Source organism: Candoia aspera, chromosome 12, assembly GCF_035149785.1.
Source record: "Candoia aspera isolate rCanAsp1 chromosome 12, rCanAsp1.hap2, whole genome shotgun sequence".
Lineage (NCBI taxonomy): Eukaryota > Metazoa > Chordata > Lepidosauria > Squamata > Boidae > Candoia > Candoia aspera.
In genome coordinates this window covers 490,878-515,783 of record NC_086164.1, presented here as the reverse complement: position 1 = coordinate 515,783, position 24,906 = coordinate 490,878, and the positions used below count along the sequence as shown (strand labels likewise).

General features: G+C 57.3%; 2 protein-coding genes across 4 annotated transcripts; one reads left to right on the top strand and one right to left on the bottom strand.

Annotated features, from left to right (window-relative positions):
* Positions 1–159: 159 nt before the first annotated feature.
* CLCN5 (chloride voltage-gated channel 5) lies at positions 160–16,961 on the top strand. 3 transcript variants are annotated; one of them, XM_063313487.1, is made up of 13 exons: positions 160–306; positions 8,961–9,114; positions 10,652–10,803; positions 11,219–11,318; positions 11,398–11,588; positions 11,709–11,831; positions 12,086–12,292; positions 12,489–12,569; positions 12,722–13,264; positions 13,719–13,905; positions 15,011–15,409; positions 15,531–15,747; positions 16,700–16,961. In XM_063313487.1, the coding sequence occupies exons 2-13, from the start codon at positions 8,979–8,981 to the stop codon at positions 16,788–16,790; spliced, it is 2,427 nt and encodes an 808-aa protein (XP_063169557.1). In that variant the 5' UTR covers positions 160–306; positions 8,961–8,978; the 3' UTR covers positions 16,791–16,961. The 3 variants fall into 3 exon arrangements, with proteins under 3 accessions (XP_063169557.1, XP_063169556.1, XP_063169558.1); XM_063313486.1 differs by lacking the exon at positions 160–306 and having other exon boundaries at positions 8,995–9,114; positions 10,621–10,803; XM_063313488.1 differs by lacking the exon at positions 160–306 and having other exon boundaries at positions 9,015–9,114; positions 10,044–10,803.
* LOC134504331 (tumor necrosis factor ligand superfamily member 10-like) lies at positions 16,228–24,906 on the bottom strand. Its single transcript, XM_063313490.1, has 5 exons — positions 24,160–24,906; positions 20,271–20,417; positions 19,731–19,767; positions 19,416–19,526; positions 16,228–18,963 (listed from the first exon to the last, which is right to left on the bottom strand). Exons 1-5 carry the CDS (start codon positions 24,430–24,432, stop codon positions 18,518–18,520), a joined length of 1,014 nt encoding a protein of 337 aa, XP_063169560.1. The 5' UTR covers positions 24,433–24,906; the 3' UTR covers positions 16,228–18,517.

Below are 24,906 nucleotides of genomic sequence, written 5' to 3'. Positions count from 1 at the left end.
GCAGCAGGCGAACGGCCCCTCCCGGGACCAGCCTCGACAGCAGCCGGGAGGCGGGGCGACGCACGCGTCCCGGGACAAAGATGGCGGTTCGGGCGCCGCCCTCTCCCGCCGACTGCGGCTGCGCACGCCTGCGCACGCGCGCCGGAAAGGCACCACCCCTCGCTCCGCGGCGGCCCGGGAGACGGCCGTTCCGGGAGTCACATGACCCGCCCCTCCGCGCACGTCCGGATGGCGCCGCCCCCGCCTCGCCAGTGTCCGCCCGCCCGCTGAGGAGAGGAGGAGGGGGAGCCCCGCCGGCCCGCGCAGGTGAGGGGGCGAGGGAGGCCCGCGGCCGGGGTTCTTCTCGCATCTTGCCGGGACGGCGGCCCGCTCCCGCCTGGGAGACCGCCGGCGCCCGGGAGGCAGCGGCCCTGAACCGCGGGCGGGACGAGTGGCTGCCGGCGCCCCCCCAAGCCTCCTGCGGCTGGGGGCGGCGGGGCCTGAGGGGCCAGGCGTCCCGGCCGGCTGCCGGGGGTCCCGGGGGGCTGCTGGGGGGTCCGCCTCCCGCCGGGCCCCGTGGCGGTGAGGCAGGGTGCGGCGACCTCGGGGACCCCGCTCCCTCCAGCGGCAGGTCTGGGCCGCGGGAACCCCGGAGGGCGAGGGCGGTCTCGGGGGGGCGCTTCTCAGGGGGCTGCCGGGAGCTTCGCCGGGGAGGCTGCGAGAGGTGAAACGGTCCCGGTCGGGCGCCGCCGCTTCCGTTCCTTCCCGCGGGGACGAGCCCGCGAAGGCCCGAGCTCTTTGCCCGCACGCCCGGCGCTGCCTTCCCCGGGAGCGGGTCCTGCTGGCTGGCGCGCGGCGATCTCTGTCTAGGCTTCGCTGGGCTACCTGCTTCCTTCCCAGGGCGAGCAAGGCGAAGCTCCCGCCGGACGCACCCTGAGGCCAGGGGCGCCCTCGCGTTTTCCTCCGAGCCTCCCCAGAAGGCCGGATTGTCCCTGGAGGACTGCGGGCTGAGTACTTCCTCTCTGCTGGCAGGCCAGCGCCTCGAGCGACTGGGCTGCTTCCTTGCAGGAAGGAGTGGGGCTGCTGCCACAGCTTTGTCCTGGTCAAGAAGGCTGCTGCTTGGCATCACCCAACAAGCGTGGCCTTGCCCGGGCTCTCTTCTGCTGGCCCTGGAAGGCCTGGCACCAAAGTTCCCATTTTGCAGCGTACGAAGAGTAAAGAGTGTCAAAATGCTGAGTGAGGCTGCAGGTTGGTGATGCCTTCACCCCGCTTCTTGTCCTGGACAGGTGGCTACTCTGCTTTGCTTCGTTTTAGCACGTGATCTGGCTTCACTTGACAGTCTTGGTACCATTCATTTCCTGCCTTGTGCTCTGAGCAAAATGCTGGCTCTCTAATGACCAGTCTGGGAGCTTTGTTTTCCGGTGCATCTACAGCCTGGGGCAGAACTTGGCCACCCACAATCCTTAGAGGTGGATGAAGAGGAGGATGATTAAGAAAGACTGTGCTGAGGAGAGTCTTCCCGAGTTCTGTTCGGATCTTCTGGCATTCTGTGTACAAATAGTTCCCTCACCAGGTCCGATGTCTGGGCTGCCTTCCCAGGGCCAGCATTAGAGCTTCTGTACCAGACGGGCAGTTCTGTGATTCCCCAGATGGTTGGGCCCCTGATCAGCCCAGATGATGAAGAACATCTTCCCCGCTGGGGATGCTTCCCAATTTATTAAAAAAGATGAGGTGGTTATAAGTAGGAATGACCTGGTGGAAGGTTTTTCTTCTTGCAGCTTGGGAATATTTAAATTGCCCACAGTGATTCACCGGGAGAGACTCAAGATGAACAGAAGGAAGCAGCATTGCCAGCAGCTTATGGAATTTGCAGCCACTCAGGTCTACAGGGAGTTCGGTGCATCAGAGCCTCTGGATGTTGGTTACTGGAGAGATGGGGTAGAGGCTGGTCTTTCCCCTGTCTTTGCTCAGGGGCCTCCTGGGGCTTGGCCAGAGTGGGGCCAAATCTCTGGCCAGGGGCTTTGGTCAGTCCAGCAGCAGGACCTGCCTTACACTCTTAGTAGCAAAAGGGACCCCCGGCGTCCATCTGAAATGTGGAGCTCTGCCCCCACCCCTTTGGCCACTGCTGGGGAGTGGCGGTGAGTGAGCAGCCCCTTGATCAGATCCAAGACAGCTCTTGTCGAGGGCCTTTGAGATGCGGTTTGTTTCTGGCTCAGTTTGCCAAGTGTTGCTGATCGGCTGCAAGGGTCAGAAACCCCCAAGGCCAGCTGGTGCCCAGAATGTGCTCCCACCTCCGGAATGCAGGCAGCCCCGCAGCTATCTCGGCCACTGTTGGCAGACCCTGAACTGTGGCGCCTTCTCCCTTCTTGCAGCTGCTCCAGTTTGTTGCTGGAAGTGCACAAGCAGGCATGGGGTGGAAGTGTTCAGCCTCGGACTATAGAGGGGCCTAACTGGCATCCTGCGCACCAAGAGCGAATCCACTTTTCTCCATGGACTTAGTTACTCAAGATTTCCCAGCGTGGTTCGTGTGTATTTTTCTTCTTAACCTTTACAGACTGGGAAGTCTATAAGCCTGGCTTGGGGTCCGGATGAAGTTGTGAAATCTGTCTCCTGGGCCCTTTGCGGAGACGCTGAAGCTCCCTGAGCAGATGTAGGCAACTTGTACCTTCGGTTCAGAAATATCTAGGCGAGTGAAGCGAATGTCGCAAAGCCTCAGCTGGTCCCTGTTGACTCATGGCGGATGTGCTGTAATGTAGATTTGGCCTTGCTCGGCACGGAGGAAGGAAGTTGGTTCTCCCAGTTTCCATGGAGGAGGTAGCCAGGCATTTTCACAGAAAGCACATTCGGAGCTCATTTGCCTCTGTGGGGACACAATCTTTCTGTTCTGCTTTCTCAGCCCCTTCCTTGACAACCAAGCCACTGCTTTGGATGGAAAGTTTTCAGGCTGACTGTTCTTCAGACATCAATATGCTTAAATCTGAGCTGTTTGAGGGCCCAGCTGCTTCTCCCTGGCCATGAGAATCAGCCTTTCTGCAAGCCCGGAGTATGCTGTTGACCCTGTTGATTTATGTCTGTTTTGCCCTTGGGTATTTTTGCTCCGTTTGTGGGCTCAAATCCAGAGTGTTTGTACATGGTTAGCATGGTGACCTGTGTGGGCATGTGATCTTGAGATTACCTGCTGTTTTAATGTGGATTTAATGGGAACTGAATCCAGGCACTAAGCAGAGGCTGTACGTAGACTGTAATGGCGACATATGTTGGGGTTTAGGTGGACTTGGCTAGAGAGATCAGAGAAGGAGAAGAAGCCAAGCCTGGTATCCACAGCTTAGTGACCTTCCTTTGTACATGATCTTGCAAAGACACCCCCCACCCTAGAAAAGCAGGTGGAGAAGCTGTGCAAGCAGAGCACCCTGCCCAGTATTTTTAAGCCAGGCTCGTGGGCACCCTGTTTTGCCATATGCCCTGGGCTCCTAAGCATCTGCTCTTGTAGCTGTAGCTCACAACAAGAGCTTGATATGGCCTGTGCTCTCCTGTGATTCCTGAGTGTGCGCCTGTGACTTCTGTTCCTGATTACTTGCTCTGGATTGGTAGACAGAGCAAGGGAAGGTCTTTGCAGCCACCTGAAGGCCTCTTCTTTTCCTGCACCTGATTCTGCATGGCTGGCTGGGGGTTCACACAGTACAGAAAAGGTCCCTGGCTTCTCCTCAGCACATCTTGCTTGCCTCGGTCTCTTTGATCAGTTGGAAGCTTCTGACTTAGTGACCTCCGATGCTCTTCAGCCTACCAAGCTTCTTGAGTCATCCGTTCCTCTCACCACGCTGTTTCTTAGGATGTGAATGGGGTGGGTGAGGGGTTAATGGCACCAGCAGAGCTGGAAAGGTCAACATTCATGGGCCCTTGGAGTCTTCCAGGGAGCAGCCCACCTGAACAGCATGGCTTCCCCGGGTTCACTGGGTGGGCTTCCTTCTCCCAATCTTTCAGGTCCCAGGACCCCTTTGATAGATGTCACTCCTTGTTGGTCTTGGCAGGCTTGCAGTGCAGCATCTCTAGATCTTACCCTTGAAAAAAGGGAACTCTTTGAAAAATGTAATTGAGAAAGGAGCTGCCCCTTGTCTGATGTTTTTTGTGCTGTCGTATTTGACAGTTGAAAACCTACTTTGTGCGCTAAGGATGTCAGGTTCAGTTGGGCACTTTCAGATAAGCCTGGTGAAGACCCTCTAGGATGTGTGGAGCAGCTGGTGGCATAGACCAAGTGAGCCCTGAAGTTGGAAGCCTTTTCCTGGTGGGGCCACAGCAGGGATTGGCTTAGCAGCATCTTTCTCTTGTCTTGCACTGAAACAGTGACATCTAGCACCTTTGCCATAAGGCTCTGGCAGATTGGCAATGTTCCTTTGGCTCTTCTTCCTTGTATCCCACCCGGGAAAGGTTTGGCTGGGCTTTTCCGTTGCAGAGCAGGCACCAGTGTGCCGGGAGAGAGACCCTGATGAGCGTTTCGCCGGAGGCTTCCTGCCTCCCAGAGCAGGTTCTGTCCAATGTGGCCGAAAACTTTGAAACCTGCGTTGTGGTTTTCAGTCACTCTGAATGATATGCCAGCCCACAAGAACTTGTCCAGCCGCAGTTGTTGCAAACCAAACAAAGCGTCCTTTCTTCAGAGGTCCTGACCGGTGTGTGGGAAAGCAATCCGGGAAGCATTTGGCCCTGGAAGTGGGGTGGGGCAAGAGAGAATCATCTGGGTTCTTTGGGATTTCCTGTATTCCGTAGGAGCATTCACTTTCAAACTTCACCGACGTGACTTGCTCTCAGAAATCTGCCCACCTGCCTGCCGCCCCTCCTTGGTGGCCTTGTCTTAGAAAGGTCCCTCTGGAGCAGGCAGTGCCTTTGAAAGGGTTGCTGTGAACAGAGAGACGCTGCTTAGCTGTGATGCGGGTGGGGTTCTGGGCTTGCTCGACCTCTTTGGCTGCCTCTGTGCATATCAAAGCAGCCTTGAACCCGGCCCAGCCCTTTCCCTCAGCTGCTGATTCAGGGACTGGAGAAATGCTTCTGCCCAGTCTGGGTCCAAATGCTCTCGGGCATGGGGATAGAGACGGAGCCCCCAGTGAAGGGTTAGTAGCTAGGGCAGCTTGAAACGCATCATCGACTTGGGAGGTTACAGGTGGGGCACTGCTGAAGAGGGCCTCTCTGTGTGGGAGTCCATGGGCGAGTTTTCCAGGGTCAAACCAAACCAGTGTTTGTTAGTGCCATAGGCCAGCACATGTGGGGCATCTGTTCCACAGAAAAGAATCTTGCAACATGTGTTGGTAGGGCGGGGGAGGTTATGATGCACAAACTGATAGCAGTGGACTTTGATCTGCAATGAGGCCGTAGAGCTCCTGAGCTTGAAAAGGGTCCTCAGCCAAAATTCTGATTTTCTGGCTCAGGTTCCCTAGATGAGTAGGTAGGTAGGTAGGTAGATATAGGATGGCTGTTTCAAAGCCTGTTTATGTGAGTGCTACAGAGGCACTGCAGCTGTTTGAGCGGGTGGGCCAGTGAGTGAGCCACTTCCAATCGGATGCTTTTGGCAGATCACCCCTATTGCGAAATTGCGCTGGAAGTGCAAAGGTTTGCATGTTCTGCTGCCAAGGCCCTGCTGACCCCAGCAGTTGTGTGAGTTGGCCCTTTAAAAGGAATTTCTTGCCTTAACAACTAAGCCAGTCCCAGGGGGGAGTCAGGCGGAGAGGGGCGCTTCCACTGGGAAGGAGCCACAAGGAGCCATGTCACCCCCTAAAGGTCCCCGCTGCGAATTGGGGAGCCCCTTTGGCCAGTATTTCTGGAGGCAGCTGCCTTTCCTAGAAACAGGATGTCCCCACCCCCCAGACGTCTCCTCCCTCCGGGAGGGGAGGGAACGGCGTTTTCCTGGTACGCTTCCACACACACACACACACACACACACACACACACACACACACACACCCCGCTGAAGGGCTGATTAACTGTTTCAGTGTTGGACATCCAGCCGTTTCGGTGTCTGAGTTTGGCGCTTTTCATGCATGCTGGAAGTCAGGATGTTTTGGGGAGATAAAAGAGGAGAAGAGCCACGTCCAGGACTACCAAAGGGAGGCATCTGTGTCTGGCTGGCTCCTGGCTGGGCTTCATTCCGGAGCCTGACGGGTTTTTTTCTGTGGTGCTCTGGAGCGGCTTTGGCCCAGCCGTGTCCTGCGCTGTAAGTCCATCTTGTGTCAGTTAAGGGACCTTTGGCCTGCCCCCCTGACCCCCCAGCCCGGGAGCTGCAGCTGTGGGCAACAGGGAGTGGCGGAGAATAGCTCCCGGGACCAGGACTTGCTCTGAGCCTGCTTGCCGCTCTGGAGGGGCTAGGGCAGAACGGGGGACGTCACTAGTTAGGATGATCGGGTCACCCCTTGTAGCCGTGCCTCGCTGTTGGAGTGGCTTCTCGGAGGCGCTGCAGCCCCCTTTTGCTAGGCCCAGAAACCGGCCACTGCAGCAGGGTGAGGGGCTTGGGCTCTTGCTCCGAGCCCTTCTGACCCCACACCCGCACGCCTCCGTGCCTCCTGGCCTTGGAGAGGGAATGAGGTGCTCTCCCAGTTGCAGGCAACTTTATGCCTCATAAGTGGCCAAGACAACATCCAACCACCCCTCCAGTGATGATGAAATGGTTATTTCCCGGTGAAACTTCCCCTCTTGGCCACCTCCTGAGCCTGGAACTTGCTCGCCCTCCGCAGGCCGACCCGCGGCTGGAGCGTCTCGGCTAGGGTGCTGCTGTACGATCGCAGAGCAGTTGGTGCTGCTGGCCTGGTGTCCGGCCAAGCCCGGAGAAGGGGACAGGCTGCCGGCTGTTCCATGCCCCGCCCCCCCTGCTTAATAGCTGCAGTCAGGCCTGTGACCAGCTGAATATCTGTCTGCTTGTGAGCTTCGCAAAATGTTTCTTGCAATCCTTCAGAGCGGGAGGGATGCAGTTGTGGGGAGCCACCACAAGCCAGTTCTCTGGCTCCAGGTCTCCCCCTCGCTGTACTGCTCGCTTGCCCTGCCTGCCCAGTCCCCTTCGCAGCGGGCTTTGGGGGGGGGTGTCTGTTTGCATTATACGGAGCCCATATCTGGGAGCCCCTCCCTCCTGCTTCCTGCTCACCCTGCCGCATGTTTGACCCTGGGCCTGCAGTCCGCCGCTCGGGGGCAGCCTTGTGTAGACTTTGGCCTGCCGCAGATGACAGGTATTTCCAAAATGGGGGGGGGGCGTGTCCTGCTGGGTGTTCGAGAGAACTGTACGAGCGAGTTTGGCTTTCCAGCCTGCACATGCACACTCCCCCGCGTTTTTTCTTCGTCTTGGGCTGCACAATGCTGTGGTGGCAAAGCAGCCCTTGCTCTTCGGTTCTCGCCAATGAGGATGTCTCTTGTCCCCTGTCTTGCCTCTGTGGCCTTGGGTGAACTTCTCCGAGATGCTTCCTGAGCTCCCGCAGGTACCCTTTAAATGCCTCCAAACAGTGCTGTTAACGTGCCTGAAGAATGGGGGGGGGGGCTTTGGTGGAGATGCCTCACATGCCACATCTTGGAAATGCCCGCCCCCAAGCTCATTTAGACAAGCTGAAAAAACTGGCCGGAGAGCCACACAATTTAAAATTTGCTGATAAAGTTGCCTTCCCCTAACGTAAATACTGTACTTTAAATTGCTGCCCTAGATGTGTTGCACAATTCAGGGTATCTTTCTCTATCCTTTGTTTTGCAGGAACAAGTCAGGTTGATGCCACGAGAGAGAGAGGGACCTATAGAGGTGGGAAGGGAAGGGACAATAAGGGTGCCGCCCCTCAAAAAGGATTAGTGGAGCTGGAGAAGGTTCAGAGGAGGGGTGGATAAAGGGACAAGGAGAAGCTGTTTTCTCCTTCCCAAAATACTAGGATAGAGGCCACCCAATGAAAGTGAATCCTGGAAGAATCAGGACAGAGGAAAGGATTTTTTTTTTATTTTTACACAACATGAGATTCAATTTGCTGGCTACCTGCTTAGCTAGCTTTAAACGGGTTGGACCAATTATAGTCCTGGGGATCCGTGGCTCTTAGCCTTGCTGGTGGTGGGACTGCCTCTGAAGGCCATTTGCTGGGAGACTCTTGGGCTTCCTGGTTCAGTTTGTTTGTTTATTTCACAAATTTATGTAGCCACCCATCTCTCAAAACAAGTGATTCTGGGCAGCGTACAACAAAGCTAAAAAAAAATTATTACCAACAATTATTATTGAAAACATTAAAAACCATAAAAAACAAAGCTAAAAAGAAATAGTAGGCAAAGGGATGTTAACAATAATGGAGCCACCTTGCTGGTTCACCAGTCCCCTGGAGTCCCAAGGCCAAATGGCACAACCGGGTCTTGAAAGACCTTCGGAAAGTCAAAAATGAGGGAGCCAGCCTTGCCTTGGGGGAGGATATTCCACAACGCAGGTGCCACAGCAGAAAAGGCTTGCCACCTAGGGCCTGCCAAATGTAGCTCCCTAGATGACAGAACCCGTAATGTGCCCTCTCTGCTGGATTTGGTGGGACGGGCAGATGTAATTGAGGAGAGGCGGTCCCTCAGCCTGGTCCCATGCACGTAGGGCTTTAAAGGTCAAAAACAGCATCTTGAATTGGACCTGGAAACAGACTGGTAACCAGTACAGCTCACAGAGCAGAGGTGTAATGTGTGTTCTACTAGAAACACACACAACTGTCTAGGCTGCTGTATTTTGCACCAGCTGAAGTTTCCGGATACTCTTCAAGGGCAGCCCCGTATAGAGCGCATTGCAGTGGTCCAACCAGGAGGTGACCAAAGCGTAAGTGACCATGAGTAGGGCCCCTCAATCTAGGAACGGGCGCAACTGGTGCACAATGCAAAGTGGTGGATCACTGCAGATCGGGCTGCTGGATGAGATGGCCAGGGGTCTGATCCAGCAGGCACAGCTTATGTTCTCGTGACCCGCTGGGGTGCAAGTGCAGGTGGAAGTGACCTCTGCTTCCCTGTTGCAGGTCTGGCGCCCTCTGGCCATGAACAGTAAAGGGTTCCGGCATGGGAGTTTCCAAGGCAGCAGCAGTGATGAAGACATGGTGGAGGTTGCAGGGGGGGTGCTGGATTTCTCCATGGCTGATGACGTTCCTCCTCTGGACAGAGAGGCGATGGAAGGTAACTCGGGGCCGGCTGGCGGTGCCTCGTTTGCTTCTCCATTTGGGGCACTCCCCTGATGCCACGCGCCTGTGCCGGGTTCAGCCAAGCCACGGCAGCTGTTCAAAGCAGAGGAGCAGCCGACCCCCAGCAGTTTGAGGCCCCTGTGCACCCATCTCCGACGCTGGCCGGTGGAGCAGAGCCAGGGAGGGAGGCAGAGGCTGAAGGGGCCAATGCAGGTTTGGCCCAGGGAATTGCTTATATGTGTGCCTGAAGGATTGTCGCACATAGGATCGAGCAGTTGTTTCTCGAAGTTTTGGGAGGGGTGGATGCAAACTGGGGTTCCAGTTACCAAGGTAGTGGACTTCCCTTGGGCAGAAATTTTTAAGCAGAGGTCAGGAGGTTTCCTAATTAGGAATCTGTGCTGGGACTTAGGTGACCTATTAGCTCCTCTCCAGCTTGAAGATTTGGTGATATTTATGGCATCCTCATCACCTGCAGTAGAGGCTCACCACATTACACCGGTGTGGTTGGCGCAAGTGACTCCCCCAGGGTGTATTTGCAGTTTTGTTCACTACAAACCACAGTAGCGTTGTGTTTGGTGTGCTCCAAAGAGCAGCAGATTCCCCAGAGCCACCCTGAATATTGCTCCAAGTTGAACAGGGAAGTCCTGGACCAGTGGCTAAGATGTATGCAACACTGGCTTTTCTGCCTTCCCTAACAGCTGATCCCAAATGATTTGGAACTCTATAGATTTTACAGAATGAGTGAGTCTTTCCACCAGACTGGTTAATGTTAAGATGATGAAGGAGTGAGCTTTCAGACTAAACAAAATTCAGCCTGATGCATTGGGAGCTGAACCCAGTGGCAGAGAGCTTGCTGCAGACAGAAGCTTTCCGTTTGGGTCTGATCGTTGGCAGGGATCCACACAGGCCGAGATGACATCGGAGCGGGTTTTCTGCTCCGAGCAATCCCAAGCAAGGAAAGGTAATGGGGCCACCCAACCCAATTATCTTTTCCTGCCCATTAGAATAGGAGTGAGTTTTAGCAAGGGTTGGGGCAGACATCTAGAGTGAAAATATCTGAGCCTGAACAGCGAGGCATCCTGTCACCTCTGATGGAATTAATACCACGTAATTGTATCCGTTATGCGATGACATCCTGATGCCCATCTTTGAAGCAGTGATTGTGGCTTCTTGTGTGTGCCCGTGGGCTCCAGTGGAAAGGAAAGCTGGAGTTTGGAAGGCAGCAGGAAAGGTGTGACTGCTTGCCTGCCCCCCCACCCCCTGCCCCCCGGGACGAAGGGCTGTCAGCAGCCAGGTCTCATTTTAATAACCTGCCATGGAGGGTGGTCTTAGTCTTGGCTCCAAGTGAAGTGAAGTTTGGGCAGTTTTTCTGCAGCCATTTTATCAGTCCTCCCCTCCGTCTCCCTGGGAAGCTGCTTAAAGATTAACTTGCCCCGTCGTCGCCTTCTGAAACGCCTTTGTTCTCCTGGGACTTTGCATTCCGTCCTGTGGGGACGCGAAGGAGGTAAGCGGCGTCTCGCGATCCCCGGCAGGCTTCTCCTCGTACAATGGAGGCGGGATGAATGGGGCCAGGCAGGTGATGGACTTCCTGGAGGTGCCTCTCCCCGGCGTGGGGACATACGAAGACTTCAACACCATTGACTGGGTGCGCGAGAAGTCTCGGGACCGAGACAGGCATCGAGAGGTCAGTCAGGGCTGCCCAGGTGGGCCTGTTGCCCTCCAGGCCCTCGTGGGTGGGGAAGGGGCTTCTGCAGCTTCGTGCAAAGGTTTGTGTTTCAGTGGGAGTCATGTTTTGATCCCAGAGCGGCCGGGACTCAGAGCTGGGAAAAGGTCAATCTCTGACAGGGACCGGAAATGGTCAGGGGGGCTGGCCTACATCCAAGAAACATGCTGGGCTGAGAGTGGGCACAGAGGGAGGGGAGCAGGCCGCTACCAGTCTGTCCTGGCTTCAGCGCTGCCACGTGACTCGCTCACCGTCAGCGTGGCCCCTGGGAAGAGACCTTTCTCCCACGTTCCCAGAGCACCCTGGTCCCAGGTGCGGGGGCTAGACACAGAGCTGCACGGAAGAGGACTGCCTCTGAATGCCCCCCCCTCCCTAGATCGCCAACAGGAGCAAAGAATCCACGTGGGCCTTGGTGCACAGCGTCAGCGACGCTTTCTCGGGGTGGCTGCTGATGCTGTTCATCGGCTTGTTTGCAGGTGAGCGGCCGGTGCTGCTGGGCAGAGCGGGGGCGGGCTTGGTCGCACCCCCCCACAACCCTCCCATCTCTGACCACAGGGGCATTGGCTGGCATGATCGACATAAGCGCCCACTGGATGACAGACCTGAAGGAGGGGGTCTGCCTGAATGGCTTCTGGTACAACCACGAGCACTGCTGCTGGAACTCGCCCGAGACGACCTTCCAGGACAGGGACAAGTGCCCGGAGTGGAGGACCTGGGCCCAGCTGCTGACCGGCAGAGAGGAAGGGGTGTGCATCTAGGTCGGCTTCTGGAGGTGGGAGCGGGGCCTGTTGCTCAAGGCGACGGGCTGGCCCTGCGGATCGGCCCAGCCAGCCTCACGGGCCACCCGCTGCTTCTTGCCCTTGCAGGGAGCGCTTAGCTACGCCCTCAACTACTTCATCTACGTCCTTTGGGCGCTGCTCTTCTCCTTCCTGGCTGTTTTGCTTGTCCGGGGCTTTGCGCCATACGCCTGTGGCTCAGGGATCCCGGAGGTGAGTCCGCTCTCGGCCCCCCTCCAGGTGAGGGAGGGTCTGCTCAAGCTTTAGCATGGCAGGTTCTGGGGCACTGCCTTCTTTTACCCCCCCCCCCGCCACTTCCTGTTCTGCCCCACATGATGCCCCTCTCGCCCAGGGCCCATGCTTCACTCCCAAGTGGTTCTGCACTCTTAGGGTTTGCAAAGGAAGTTGATGGGCTCTTTGGCAAAACACTTTTCCTCCCCGCCCCAGCAGCTTTCGTTGCCTTCCAGATCAAAACCATCCTCAGTGGCTTCATCATCCGAGGTTACCTGGGCAAGTGGACGCTGCTCATCAAGACTGTCACCCTGGTGCTGGCCGTCTCGTCAGGCCTGAGCCTGGGGAAGGAGGGTCCCCTGGTCCACGTTGCCTGCTGCTGTGGCAACATCCTTTGCCACCTCTTCACCAAGTACAGGAAGAACGAGGCCAAGCGCCGGGAGGTGAGCTCTGGGGCCAGGCTCGTCACTTGGCACAGACCTGGCACGGGCAGGCATGCTTGGGGAGGGTGGGATGGCCACAGCTGGCTGCACCTTCTGAGGAAGCTGCTGAGGAAGCTGAAAGGTGAAGAGGAAATGGGCGGCTGCTTCTGGCCTGTCTCACCGCAAGGGGCGCTGCTGACGGCTGTCCTCCATCTAGGTGTTGTCGGCTGCTGCGGCTGCTGGCGTGTCGGTGGCCTTTGGCGCGCCCATCGGAGGCGTTCTGTTCAGTCTAGAAGAGGTAAAGAAAGCTCAGGGTTGCCCTTGGCCTGCTCCCCGCTGGGGCTCTCCTGCTGCCTTTGATGCCCAGACAGCCACGGGGATGGCAGTCCTTGGGCTGCGGGTGAGCAGGGCCCAGCAGCTGAGCCCGCCCCTCCCTCTGCCTTGACGCAGGTGAGCTACTACTTCCCACTCAAGACACTGTGGCGCTCCTTCTTCGCCGCACTGGTGGCGGCCTTCACCCTGCGCTCCATCAACCCGTTTGGGAACAGCCGCCTGGTGCTCTTCTACGTGGAATTCCACAGCCCCTGGCACCTGCTGGAGCTGGCGCCTTTTGTCCTGCTGGGCATCTTTGGGGGGCTCTGGGGGGCCTTCTTCATCCGCAGTAACATTGCCTGGTGCCGGCGGCGCAAGACTACCAGGCTGGGCTGGTACCCGGTGGCGGAGGTGATGGTGGTCACCGGCCTCACCGCCCTGCTGGCCTTTCCCAATGAATACACCCGCATGAGTACCAGCGAGCTGATCTCGGAGCTCTTCAACGACTGCAGCCTCCTGGACTCCTCCAAGCTCTGCGACTACCTCAGCGCCTCTAACGGCACCAAAGGGGACGACCTGCCCCACCGGGCTGCTGGCGCAGGCGTCCGCACGGCCATGTGGCAGCTGGTGCTGGCCCTCCTCCTGAAGGTCTTCATCACCATCTTCACTTTCGGCATGAAGGTGAGGCGGGGATGGTCCCACAGCCGCTGAGGTTTGCTCTCCGGGGGAGGGAGGGGGCAAGGGGACTGCCGAGCATGAAGCGAGGATAGGCCGGTTGGGGGGCATGGGCCCCGCCCCAGTCCCCCTCCTGAATCATGAAGCTTTTGGGTGCCTTAGGGCAGAGGCTGGGTGGCTGGAGGTAGGAAGCATTCCAACATCCTGAGAGGAGAGGAGCTCAGTCAGGTGGCAGAACCGGAGTGGAGAGAGGCAGTGTCAGATCCCCGAGGTTTCCACAGGGTGCGTCTCTGTGCAGGACCATGCAGCATCTTGCGCAGGGCCACTGTCCTTCCCCTGCTGACCCAGAAGCTTGAGGCTGGGCCTGCCATTTGAGCTTGGTCTGCTATGGCCGGGCTTCCAGGCTGCACTGAGAGGGTTCCAGTGTCAGTCTGGCCGCACTGAGAGGGTTTCTACGCAGGTGCCGTCGGGCCTCTTCATCCCCAGCATGGCCGTGGGGGCCATCGCAGGCCGGCTGCTGGGAGTGGGCATGGAGCAGCTGGCCTTCTACCACCACGACTGGCTGATCTTCAAGGGCTGGTGCAGCCAAGGCGCCGACTGCATCACGCCCGGCCTCTACGCAATGGTGGGGGCTGCCGCCTGCCTGGGTGAGTAGCCGCGGAGTCTGTCACAGGGTGGGCACCCTGGCTCAGGTTTGGTGCTCTTCCAGCTGCCCCAGAGTCCCAGGCTGGCCAGTCCCCCCCAAGCAAACCCTTCAGAGTGGCAGAGAATGGGGAGCAAGTGGCTTCCGGCTCACTCCCAAGCCCGCCTTCTTTCTATTAATTTAAACATAGCAGATGTGGCTGCTCTTCTGCGCTGGAACTAAGTGTTCCCGAGTGCTTTAGAAGGGGCTTTTCCAACTGGTTGTTGTTGGCCTCGAGCTCAACCGCAGAGCCAGCAGGAACCGAAGCTGGGGAAGATGAGCTTAGGAGCTGCTTTGGCTGAGCTGTACCCCCTTCCTTGCCATTGCTGAGACAGAAACAAAGCTCCTGTTAAGAGGGCTTCCAGTAGGGGCTATCCGAGGTCCAAAGAGCCTGTGTGCCAATCTTTTCCCATGACTGGGTTTTAATCAATTTAATTTTGAGAAATAAAAGGTCAGCTAGAAGTGTTTTGGCCAGATCCGGCTCCTGGCTCCAGGGAATGGTCTGACCACTGAGGCACCTCCCAGGCTAAGAGTGCTGGGACGCCCTGGCTCTCCACTATGTTTTTGGTAACTGAAGCGCAGTTGGGGGTTACTGGAAACCCCTTATAGACTTTTTTGCTGAAAATGGATAAAAATGAACTGCTGATTTCACAATTTATTGGTTAAAAAGGTTTGTTTATGGGAAGAATGGAACTGTGATAGGCAACAAGGGAGGGTGGAGATGGCAATTGCTATGTTTGTAACTGCTGCAAACAGTCGGAAGTTGCTTCTTTAGATACCTTTTTCCTGCTTTTTTCTTATTCTTCAATTTTTTTTTTACCCTTTTTTACTCTTTTTCTTGTTCTTTCTTCTTCTGTTTCTTAAATCCTTGTAAACTCTTCTTTTAATAAAACTTATTCATAAAGAAATACAGCTGGGAATTCACGATTGGGAAGATTGCCAATGGGGTTATTGCAGCAGGTCCTGAGGCCGCCCTCAGAAACAAAACAGGAGGCTGGAATGGCGTGCCAGGGCAAGCCTTAGAGCAGGCGAGGGTCTTGCTCACCTCACACGCCGTTTGGGTGTTCCAGGAGGAGTGACGCGCATGACGGTTTCCCTGGTGGTCATCATGTTTGAACTCACGGGAGGGCTGGAGTACATTGTGCCCCTGATGGCGGCTGCCATGACCAGCAAATGGGTGGCCGATGCCATTGGCCGGGAGGGCATCTATGACGCCCACATCCGCCTGAACGGCTACCCCTTCCTGGAGGCCAAGGAGGAGTTCACCCACAAGACTCTGGCCATGGATGTCATGCGGCCGCGGCACAATGACCCCGCGTTGACCGTCCTCACTCAGGACAGCATGAGGGTGGAGGACGTGGAGGCCATCATCCGTGAGACCACCTACAGCGGCTACCCCGTCGTGGTGTCAAGAGAGTCGCAGCGCCTTGTTGGCTTCGTCCTCAGGCGAGACCTCATCATCTCCATCGGTGAGTGAGCAGAGAAGTGCCCCGGAAATGCCCCAAGCGGGGTCGTTTCTGTCTCCTGGATGCCCAGGGAGGCCTGGTATGGGCTGCACCCCCACTTCTCATCCTCTTCCTCCCCCCACAGAAAGCGCCCGGAAGAAGCAAGAAGGGATTGTCAGCAGCTCGGTTATTTATTTCACGGACCACCACCCCCCGCTACCCCCCTGCTCCCCCTCCATGCTCAAGCTGCGGAGCATCCTTGACCTCAGCCCGTTCACTGTGACAGACCAAACTCCCATGGAAATCGTGGTGGACATTTTCCGAAAACTTGGGCTACGCCAGTGCCTCGTCACACACAACGGGTGAGAAGGGGAAGGGCCCTCTGCTGGGCTTTGGTCCCTTGCATGACAGGAAACCTGCTTGTTGTCGCATCACACTAACCCACTGCTGGTTTGCTTGTTTTGGCTTAGTGTGGTGGGGGAGCCGTGTTTCTCTGGTGTATTCGTTGCTTTGTAGTGGAAGTCCTGCCTTTGCCTGATGAACGCCCAGAGTCATAATAGATCGGGGTGGCCAATGAGTAAATAGAACATATGATACAACCAGTGAGTCCCTGTCTGCCCGACTGTGGCCAGTGCCAGCCCCACAGCTTTGGGGCACGGCCCCTCCTGGTCCCTACACTGCTGGAGGTGAAGTGGCCCCACTCTATAGCTCTCCCAGTGGGGTAGAACACCCCCGGCCGTAGAACTGGTTTAGCTGCCCCTGCCCTTCCAGGACCCTCACTGGTTTTGAGACTCTCTTTGGAGTTGCCTTAAGGCTTCAGGAAACTGAGACAAGACCGTTCATTAGCAGTAATGAAAAAATATATTGTATATATACAAAGTATACATGTAGGATAGCAAATTCTCCCCACTGCTGGAAGAGCTGATGTGGAATTCAGGGGAACCCAGATTGGTGTCTCTTTAAAATGCTACATTTGGAAGACTCAGAGTGGCTCTCCCTCCACCAGGCCTTGAATTCTCGCCCAGGCCCCAGTTAAAGCCTCTCTCCTGGTGCCTGGTGCCCGGAAGGGGCTCCGATGACTGAGAGCCTTCAGAGGGGGTGTTTCTCTAGGCTGGGTGGAAAAAGCGCCCTGGCACGAGTCGTCTCTCCCTCCGTCCGCTGGGAATGAGACAGCTGCTCCTCTCCTGAGGCCGTGGGTTAAAAGGTCCCGGTTGTGGCCGAGTCCGAATTTGGAGGGGGGAAGCTGGTCAGAAGGCTGTCTCTCCCCGTTCTCCACTTAGGTCAATTGTTTCTCTGTTTGTTTGTTTTTTTCAGGAAGCTGCTAGGAATTATTACCAAAAAGGATGTATTAAAGCACATAGCACAAATGGCAAACCAGGATCCAGACTCCATATTGTTCAACTGAAGCCTGGGAGGGGCCGGGAGGTTCCACTCCACCCCACGGAGCCTGGCTGGACGGACCCCGTTTTGCTTCTCTTTTTACTGAGAATCCAGAGCTGTCTTTGGTTTCTCCGTGTGGAGCAAGTGATAATCATGTTTTATTTTTTTCTACAAGATAACCAATTGCACTATATAATCTGTGGAAATTAATCTTCTCTTGGGAAGGACAGACTTATCGTAGAATTGTTTTGGAGCCGCATTGGGAAGGAGATTCCACTCTGGAGTAAAGAGATGATATAACTGTGGCTGCTGCTTTAAGGGTCATTCCTGCCTAACCCCGGGGAGGGGAGGGGGAGGAAGTGGTGCTCTTTGAATCAATGTGGGTTGGGGAGGTCAGTTTTGGCTGCAGCACTCCCCCCGCCCGCCCCAAGGAATGGTGCCGAAGTTCCGATGTGGGCTCACACCTGCCAGACATGCAGGATGCTGCCTGGGCTGTGCCTCTGGGTGCAACAGGACGGTCACTGGGGGGGGGGTCACCCTTCCCCACCCTTTCAGCATTCCGAAGGGGCAGTTTGGTGTATTGCCTTCACACAATGCAGTCTACTAAATTAATCCATGGCCAAGGTGTGTGCAGTGCACTGGACCCTGACCAAGCAGTGGGGGTCATGCAAAATGCTGAGCCACAAAAATATAGCCAAGATTAACCCTCACCATGTTGGGTGAATGCAGCTCCTGGCATGTAGCAGGCAATGCGGCCTGGGGAGTCCTGCTGAAATTGGAATTGCACATGAGGAGGAAGGCCAGATTTCCAACTCGAGCACACCTTTTTGAAGGCAGAGGCCTGAAGATCAGTCTTCCCCAAAAGGGCTGGGAGGCGTGTTGGGGCTGCTGCCCCATCGCCAAGTGGGCAGAGGGGCTTGTGGCTGCAGGCACAATGGCATGCTCAGGGTCACGCCCAGCGTGTCTGCAGCAAGAGGACTGGCATCGAAGAGAGGCTGTGGGAAGGTGTGGGCCTGCTTCTCTGTGGCAGGGGGCTTGCTCACTCTGGTGACACACTGACCTACATTCTGCACACTCTTGTGCTGTGAATGGCTGCCTTGCTCCTGGAGTGGGAGTAGCTTGGGCTGCCTGTAAGGCACATGGATAGTGAGCTCAGTGCACACAAGGAGTCTGTCTTGGGAACTGGCTGGCTGCTCCACATGCGCGTGAAAGAGGAGCCCCATGTTTTTCAGCTGGAATGACTGGAGGAGGGGGGAAGGGCAGGGAAGATGGCCAGGTAGAGGTAACCAGAAGGTGGGTCGGCAGCAGGAGGATGGAGCACATCCAGGAGAGCTTGGAAGCCTGGCAGCTGCCAGTTGGCCTGCCCAGACAGAGACGGGTTGGCTCAGCTTCCTCGCCTTTCTGGCTGCTGTGGTGACATGGCTGTAATGGGGCATCTTCCCATAAATGCTCCGGAGATGGATGCACTGCACCTGCTGCTTCCCAGGAGGCGCAGCGGAGGCTCACAGCAAATGGGGCTCCAGCAATCTCACAATGTCTGCAAAAGGCAAGAGGGCCTTGTTCGCTTTGCCAGCAGGAGGGCTGCTGATCCCTGGTCCTGCCCCTTGTCTTCCAGGGCAGCTTGGTCACTACCAGTAACAGGAAAAGGAACAACTATACAGACATGGGCATCCCCTGGGGGTTCCGCCTGGGGGACAGGCCCCAGAACTGAGGCTTCCTGTCTGTGTGCCAGCAGGGAACAGTCCCCCGTCGTCACACATCTAGTCGGAAGGCACCGAAATAGCTGCCGGCCTCATCGTTGTAGTTGACGTCCAGTGATGAGACGGACACAAAGAGCTTGTCACCCGCTTTGAGGTCAAAGAGGCCTCCCTGGTAAAGGGTATGGAGCCCGTAGGCCGCATCCTGTGCCCAGCACTTGGTGCCCACGCTCTTCAGCAGAAGGATGGTCTGCCCGTAAATGCTCTGGAGATTAATGCACTGCACCAGCTGGTGGCCCAGGGAGCGGGCATTGGTACCCTCTGTGGGGTAGCGGAAGTAGATCTGGGCGTAGACATAGTACTTGCCCGCCTGGCTCACCCTCAGCTGCCCGTCCTGGTAGGTGAGGTTCTGGAGGTGTGCGTGCATGGTCCTACTGGCCCAGTGGAGGATGGGGTGCTGGCAAGACTGCTGCGGGTCCCGGAACACCGGTCCTGGCCCTCCTGGAGGGGAAGCGCCAGAAAGTCATAATGGGAGGGTGGAGAGGATGCACAGGATGTATGACTGGGGGGCTCCCGGGAGGGGCTGTATTCCCACAATCAAAGGCAAAGAGCCAAGGAAGATCCATCAGCCTCCTCGTGGCCTTTCCAGGAAATAAGCTTACATGCAACCCTCCCTCCATCCCTCTTGGGCTGAGCAAAGGCCCTGCTGCAGTCACACACCCCAGGATTAAGGAACCTGCCATCTCTTCTTCTGCCAGGCTGGGGCTGCGGAGAGGCAGACAAAGGAAGGGTCCAGGAGCACCAATAAGGAACAACTGGGAAGGTGCATTTGGTGAGTGGCTGCTGCTGGGATCTTGTGCAGCCCAGCTGAACCCACACAGCCCTGCAGCACTCATGACCCCCCAGGTATGGCACCCAAGCCATGGAAAGGGCCAGCTCCCCTGCAGGCTCACCCGGCTGGGAAGGGCTTGGCCTCCTGAGAGTGAGATGTGCCAAGGGCCGGCTGCCCAGCTGCCTGCTATCCAGTGGCTGGCTGGAGCTTCTCTGCTTTTCGGAGACACTTGCTGCAAAGGAAAGGGCCCCGGGCAGCAGAATGAGAGAGGGAGTGGGAGAGAAGGGCCTGCTTGCCTGCCTCGGGAGTTGCGATTTCACTGCTCCCTTGCAGGGTCCCCTCTCCAAACAACCTGCCCATTATTTTGCACCCTGACATGTTTTCCTTCCCCTTCGAAGTCCAGTGCAGTGGTTTTGCTCCCCGTTTCCAGACTCACCCTTTGGTGTGCTCCTTCGGATGGCATTATCAGTGACCTGGAAGGGGAGTGAGATGAGGGGACTTGAGTCGAGGGTCCAGTGGTCCCACCAGCTGGGGTCATCCTGAGCCCCCCCCCCATCCAGCCTCCAAGCAGAAAGAGGAGGACAAGCAGAAGCCATCTTTACTATTTATTTATTTATTAAATTTTGCCACTGCCCATCTGCCCCCACTTATTCACTGCCCTGTTTATTTATGGAGGTGAATTTGGACTGAGCAAAGCTATGGATCCAAGCTGGTGGGGGGAAGAGATGGACAGGACAGGGTGGGGCGTGATGCCCAGACCGAGCGCGAACGATTGCCTGGGCATGTTCCGGAGAGGACTGGCCTGTCCCCTGCCCCCCTGCTTCAGCAGGCTGTTCTTCTACCCCTCCAGCCCCTCAGCAGCCCCACAACCCGCCCTCCTGACTGGGCTCAAGACTTTGGGCTCGCAGAAACAAAAGAATAGTCAAGTGCTGGAAGCATCCCGAAGCATCCTGGCTCCTCCCTTTCACAGGCTCACCATGGCCACGTAGTCCTTGATGCTGAGCGCCAGCTTGAAGCATGGCTGGCTGCTCACCAGATCCTCCACCTCGGAGACGTCCTGCAGCCTATTGAGCAGCTGGAGGCACCTCAGCTCCTCCGCGTTCCCGTGGGCTTGGGCCCTGAGCTGGGAAAGAGAGGGGATGGGTCAGGGGGGAGGGGGCACCCAGGTAGTAGCAGCTGCCAGGTGGGGAGAGTGGCCTTCCACTGCTCTGGCAGGTGGCCTCCAGATACCCGGTTCAGACCGGGAGATGCACCATGCCAGCCTTGCTAGGAGGGTGCCCGTCAAAGGATGTGGATTTATGTCTGTGGCAGAGACCTTTGCTCACTGGGGTCAGCATTACGGGAGCTGCCCATGCCATTCCCCAGGGGAACAGGAGTCCTGGGGGGCCTCGAGTCTCCCTCCCCTTGCCATGAACTCCTCTCCCTTGCCCAGTGGGCAAGAAAGAAAAGGCCATTTGGTCAAGCCAGTCGAGGAGAAGGCAGCCCAGCCCAAATGCCCCAGTGGTGACTCACTCTAGTCAGCATGGCGGGCACCCAGCCTGCGGACCAGGACTGGGTCAGGCGTTGTGAAACAACAGCAGCTGTAAACACAGGGAAGCGCAAGCCAGCGGGGCTTCATGCACAACTACTGCTGGGCTCTGGCGATGCCAGGGGGCACACAGTTTTAGGGCCAGAGCTCCTGCAGGAACCCCTCCCCCCAAATCAAGGGGACCCCAGAGCCCCTAAGGGATCCCCCAAAGAAAGGTAGGGACTGCCTGGCCCAGCAGCCTATCCCCACCAAGTGACAAGGGGCACATGGAGAAGATGACCCCCTTTTTCTCATAGCAGGATGCTTCCCAACCCTTTAGCAGATGCAGGATGTGCATTTAACCCCCAAGGGCACTGAAGCTCATGAGGCCACAGCAGGCTGTAAATGCTGTTCCTGGTTCCACTCAACAGATGGCGGGGGAAATGCCACCCTTGGTTTGCAGCCTCTTAGCTGACCAGCAAGGCCAGGAGTGCTCAACATCCACAGAGCAAGGCAGGTGGCTTTCCACAGGAGAGGCTCTCCTAGACGTTTCATGCAGCTCAAAGACTTGGCATGGCAATTACGAGAAAATGAAACCAAACTAAGCCCAGAAATTGCTAAATTCAGGAAACTTTGGCCGCACCCATCCTTCCCTCTTCATGAAACAAGCGCACGCATGCAGACTTCTTGCCAGCTTTCTCCCAAGTGATAGCGGGATTAAGGGCTGGGCGGAGAAGGCCCAACAGAAGGTTGTAAACACTGTGAACAAAGGGCCGTGGAACTGGCACCCAGCACAACTGCCTGCGAAGCTTTCACCCTTTCCTTGGCAGGCCCTTCGAGCTGGGGTGCAGGGCAGCCATGCAGCCCTCCATGCCCCACACGCTGGGGGGAAAGGGGTGCACGTAGCACACACACACCCTGCACCTGGGCAAAAGCAATTTTCTCTTTCAGAAGGTCTGTAAACGTTTTAATGGCAGGCTGTAAGAAATGACAAGGAACTGCCTTTCCCAGCAAGGTTAATTATTGAACCGAAAGTTTCCCTCCAAGTTGGAGCAACACCCACAGGGGCCAGCACAGGGCCATCTGCTGGCCCAGTGCCTGAAGAGGAAGACTTGCTTCTGGCCTCCTGCTTGCCCCAATGTGGCCACCTCTGAACACCATGGCCCCACATGCAGGTGGTCTGATGCTACGGCTGAGCACCTTGCTGAAGTGAGGCCCTGAGCGGTGGCTCTCAGTCCCTTCCAGCCTGACCGGAACACCCCCTTGGAGGCTACTGCAAATGCTCTGGCTGCCCCCTTGGCAGCCCTCAGCCCTGCCCTAACTAATGCCCCCCCCCCCCGGGCTCCCCTGTCTCCAGGCTCTCAAGACACAGGACTGGTCTGCTCCACTGGGCAGTGGAAATCCCCCTTGGACCTGCAGGCTTCAGCATTAACCAGTGGAGAAGTAGCTCGTACCCCCTTCCTCCCTCTTAATGGAGCCCCCACTCCACCCACATGTCAGTCAGGCCTCCTTGACCAGGGCGGTGGATCTGTGTTGCTAAGGGACTAGGCCAAGTCTCTCTCATAAACAGTTTTGCACTGGAACCCATGTCCATGTTTCTTCCAGCAGCCAAAGATCAGGCTAGAAGCATGTCATGGAAGATGTGAAAGGGGCTCCTGGGGTTGTACAAGCCAAGGAAGGGATCATTCATGACCCCTAATCTACTGTGCTCCTTATCTGTGCCCTTGGAGCCACCAGTCCATGTTTGTCAGTGCTCACTTGCGCTCTGATTAGCTTGGAGTCATCGAATAGATTTGCAGGGGGTGGGGCACAGAGCCCGATCCCTGCTCTGGGCAGGAATCCATACTGAATCATCGCAAGCAGATGGGCTGGAGGAACACATCTAGCCAAGGGAGCCCACCACTTCTGGCTCATGGTGCCGGTCAAATGGTTCTTACACTGTTAGGAATTTTTTTCTAACTTTCAGTTGGAATCTGCTTTCCTGTAACTGCTGTTATTCTGCCTCTCCCACTCTGGAATGAAAGAGAACAGGTCTTGACCTTCTCCCTGTGACCTCTTCTGGGGATCTGAAGAGGACTGTTATGCCCCTCCCAACCCCCAGGCATCATTTTTCAATGCTGAAAGTGCCCAGCTCCTCTCTTCTCTCTCCCACCCAGTCTCCATCCCCTGATTGTCCTCATTGCCCTGCTCAGTGGGGAAGGCGAAGGGATGGGCTCCAAGCAAAGCAGAGTAAATGAAGCAACTGCTTTACAAGATTGGAAATCGTATTTCTGTTATTATGATAAAACTGCTTTTGCGCTTTTTATTTTTTTTGCAGCCACTTCACCCTGCTGGCTCATGTTCAGCTGGCAGCCAGCTGCTGTTCCAAGAGCTTTTCCTTGAGTACAGTTGCCAAGGCTGGTGCTCCCCCACATGCACGCTGCCTTTCATTTTTGTTTCCTGAACAGAGAACTTTGCGCTCCTCTGTTACCTCTCATTCTCTTGCTTTTGCTAACCTATCAGGATCGCTTCCAGGGCATTAGCCGGCTCCCTGCAGCAAATGCCAGTTGTAGGTCTGCAATGCACCTCCACCCTCCAAGCTGTGAGCGAAAGTACTGCGAGGAGAAGGGTCCAGTCCTCCAGCACCCACTCCATTCTCCGGTCTGAGGACGCCTCTGGGCATATCGCGGTCGGCTGGCTTAGGTACCAGCTGAGTCCCCCGATCACCCAGCCCAGGTTTCAGGGACAGCGAATCAGCACAGCACAGAGCGCTTGCCCGAAGGTATCGCCACGGCCGGAAATGTCTGCAGCATCCGTGGACAAAGCAGAGCGACAAAGACACCCCAGAGTTGGTCCGTTGGCTTGTTTGCTTAAGTTGGTCTGGCAGGGTCTGTCCTTGACACATCTGTGCTGGCGTCTGGTTCCTGCCACAACGTTTTGCAGGTCGTAACTCTAAGAGCTTCTCGAGTACGGATACCCGGAAACCATCCCGACAAAGCCGAAACCCGAACCCGCCTTCCCCTGCGCTCCAATCCCTTCTGCGGCTGAGTAGCCGGGCGCGCCGCCCCGCCGGCCCAAGGGCTCTTGAGAGGAGCGCCCTCCCGTCCCCGCTCCTGTCGGCGCGGCGGCTCGCCTCCCTCCCGCCCGTTTCTGTGGCCGCCCGCGCTTTCGCCCAGAGCCCATCACCCCCCGCCCCGCCCCCGCCGCGGAGCCCAGGAGAGGCGCGCCATCGGGGTTCCGGTGCCGGAGGCCCCCGGCCCAGGGCCTTCCAAAGGCGAACTCCTGCGGTCGCTCCTGCTCCGGAGCAAGTCTGCAGCGGCCGCCGGGCCGGCCCTTTGTTCCGCCGACATCCGGCCGGAGCGCCCCCCCGCCCGCCTACCTTGGCGATGGACATGGTGAAGTAGACGAAGAGGCCGGTGGCCGAGGCGATCTGCAGCGCCACGATGCCCATGGCGGCCACGGCCAGCCAGACCGGGCTGCAACGCTTGCGGCGGCGGCGGCGGCGCTTCTCGAGGCGGGCGGGCGGCTCGCCCTCGGCGCCGCTCGGAGTGCCCAGCATGCAGGCGGCCGAGTCGCTGCTGTCCGAGCGGAAGTACTGCTGGCCCGCGGGGGCCGCCGCTGGGGCCAGCTCGGCGCCGCGCCACGGAGCCATGCGCGGGGACGGACGGGACGGGACGGGACGGGACGGGGAAGGAGCGAGCGCAGCTCCCGGCCACGGTGGCGCTCGCCCGGCGAACGAGGGGCGGCTTCGCTCTCTGGCGCTCCCTCGCAGGGCGCGGGGAGGCTGTTTGGCGACGGCCTGGCGGACCCGCCTCCTTGGCAGCGCGCGGAGGGCGGGTCGGGGGCGAAGGTCGGGCCGTCCGATAAACAAAAGGGGAGCCTCTGCAGCTCCCCTGCGCTCCGGCGCTCTTCCGGCCCGCTCGGTTGCCGCTGCCTTCCAGGAGCCGCCAGAAACGGCCGGGCGGGATGCCCAACAGAGCCGCGAGAACGAATCGCCCTTGACGCCCGGCGCCTCCCGCGGCACCCGGACAAAAGCAGGCCATTGAAATAGCCGATGGATTCGCCGCCCCCCTCCCGCCGGCCGAGGTGGGCACCGACAAGAGGGTCCCGTAGTGAGTCTGAGGGT

Bases quoted from the DNA above. Each gene is read 5' to 3' on its own strand.
- CLCN5 (XM_063313486.1), top strand. From the start codon at position 9,001: ATGGGAGTTTCCAAGGCAGCAGCAGTGATGAAGACATGGTGGAGGTTG. The intron at 9,115-10,620 runs GTAACTCGGGGC...GGGGACGCGAAG, and splicing joins GGACAGAGAGGCGATGGAAG to GAGGTAAGCGGCGTCTCGCG. The intron at 13,906-15,010 runs GTGAGTAGCCGC...TGGGTGTTCCAG, and splicing joins GGGGGCTGCCGCCTGCCTGG to GAGGAGTGACGCGCATGACG.
- LOC134504331 (XM_063313490.1), bottom strand. From the start codon at position 24,432: ATGGCTCCGTGGCGCGGCGCCGAGCTGGCCCCAGCGGCGGCCCCCGCG. The intron at 20,418-24,159 runs GTAGGCGGGCGG...TCTCTTTCCCAG, and splicing joins TCACCATGTCCATCGCCAAG to CTCAGGGCCCAAGCCCACGG. The intron at 19,527-19,730 runs GTGAGTCTGGAA...TTTCCTTTGCAG, and splicing joins CCGAAGGAGCACACCAAAGG to CAAGTGTCTCCGAAAAGCAG.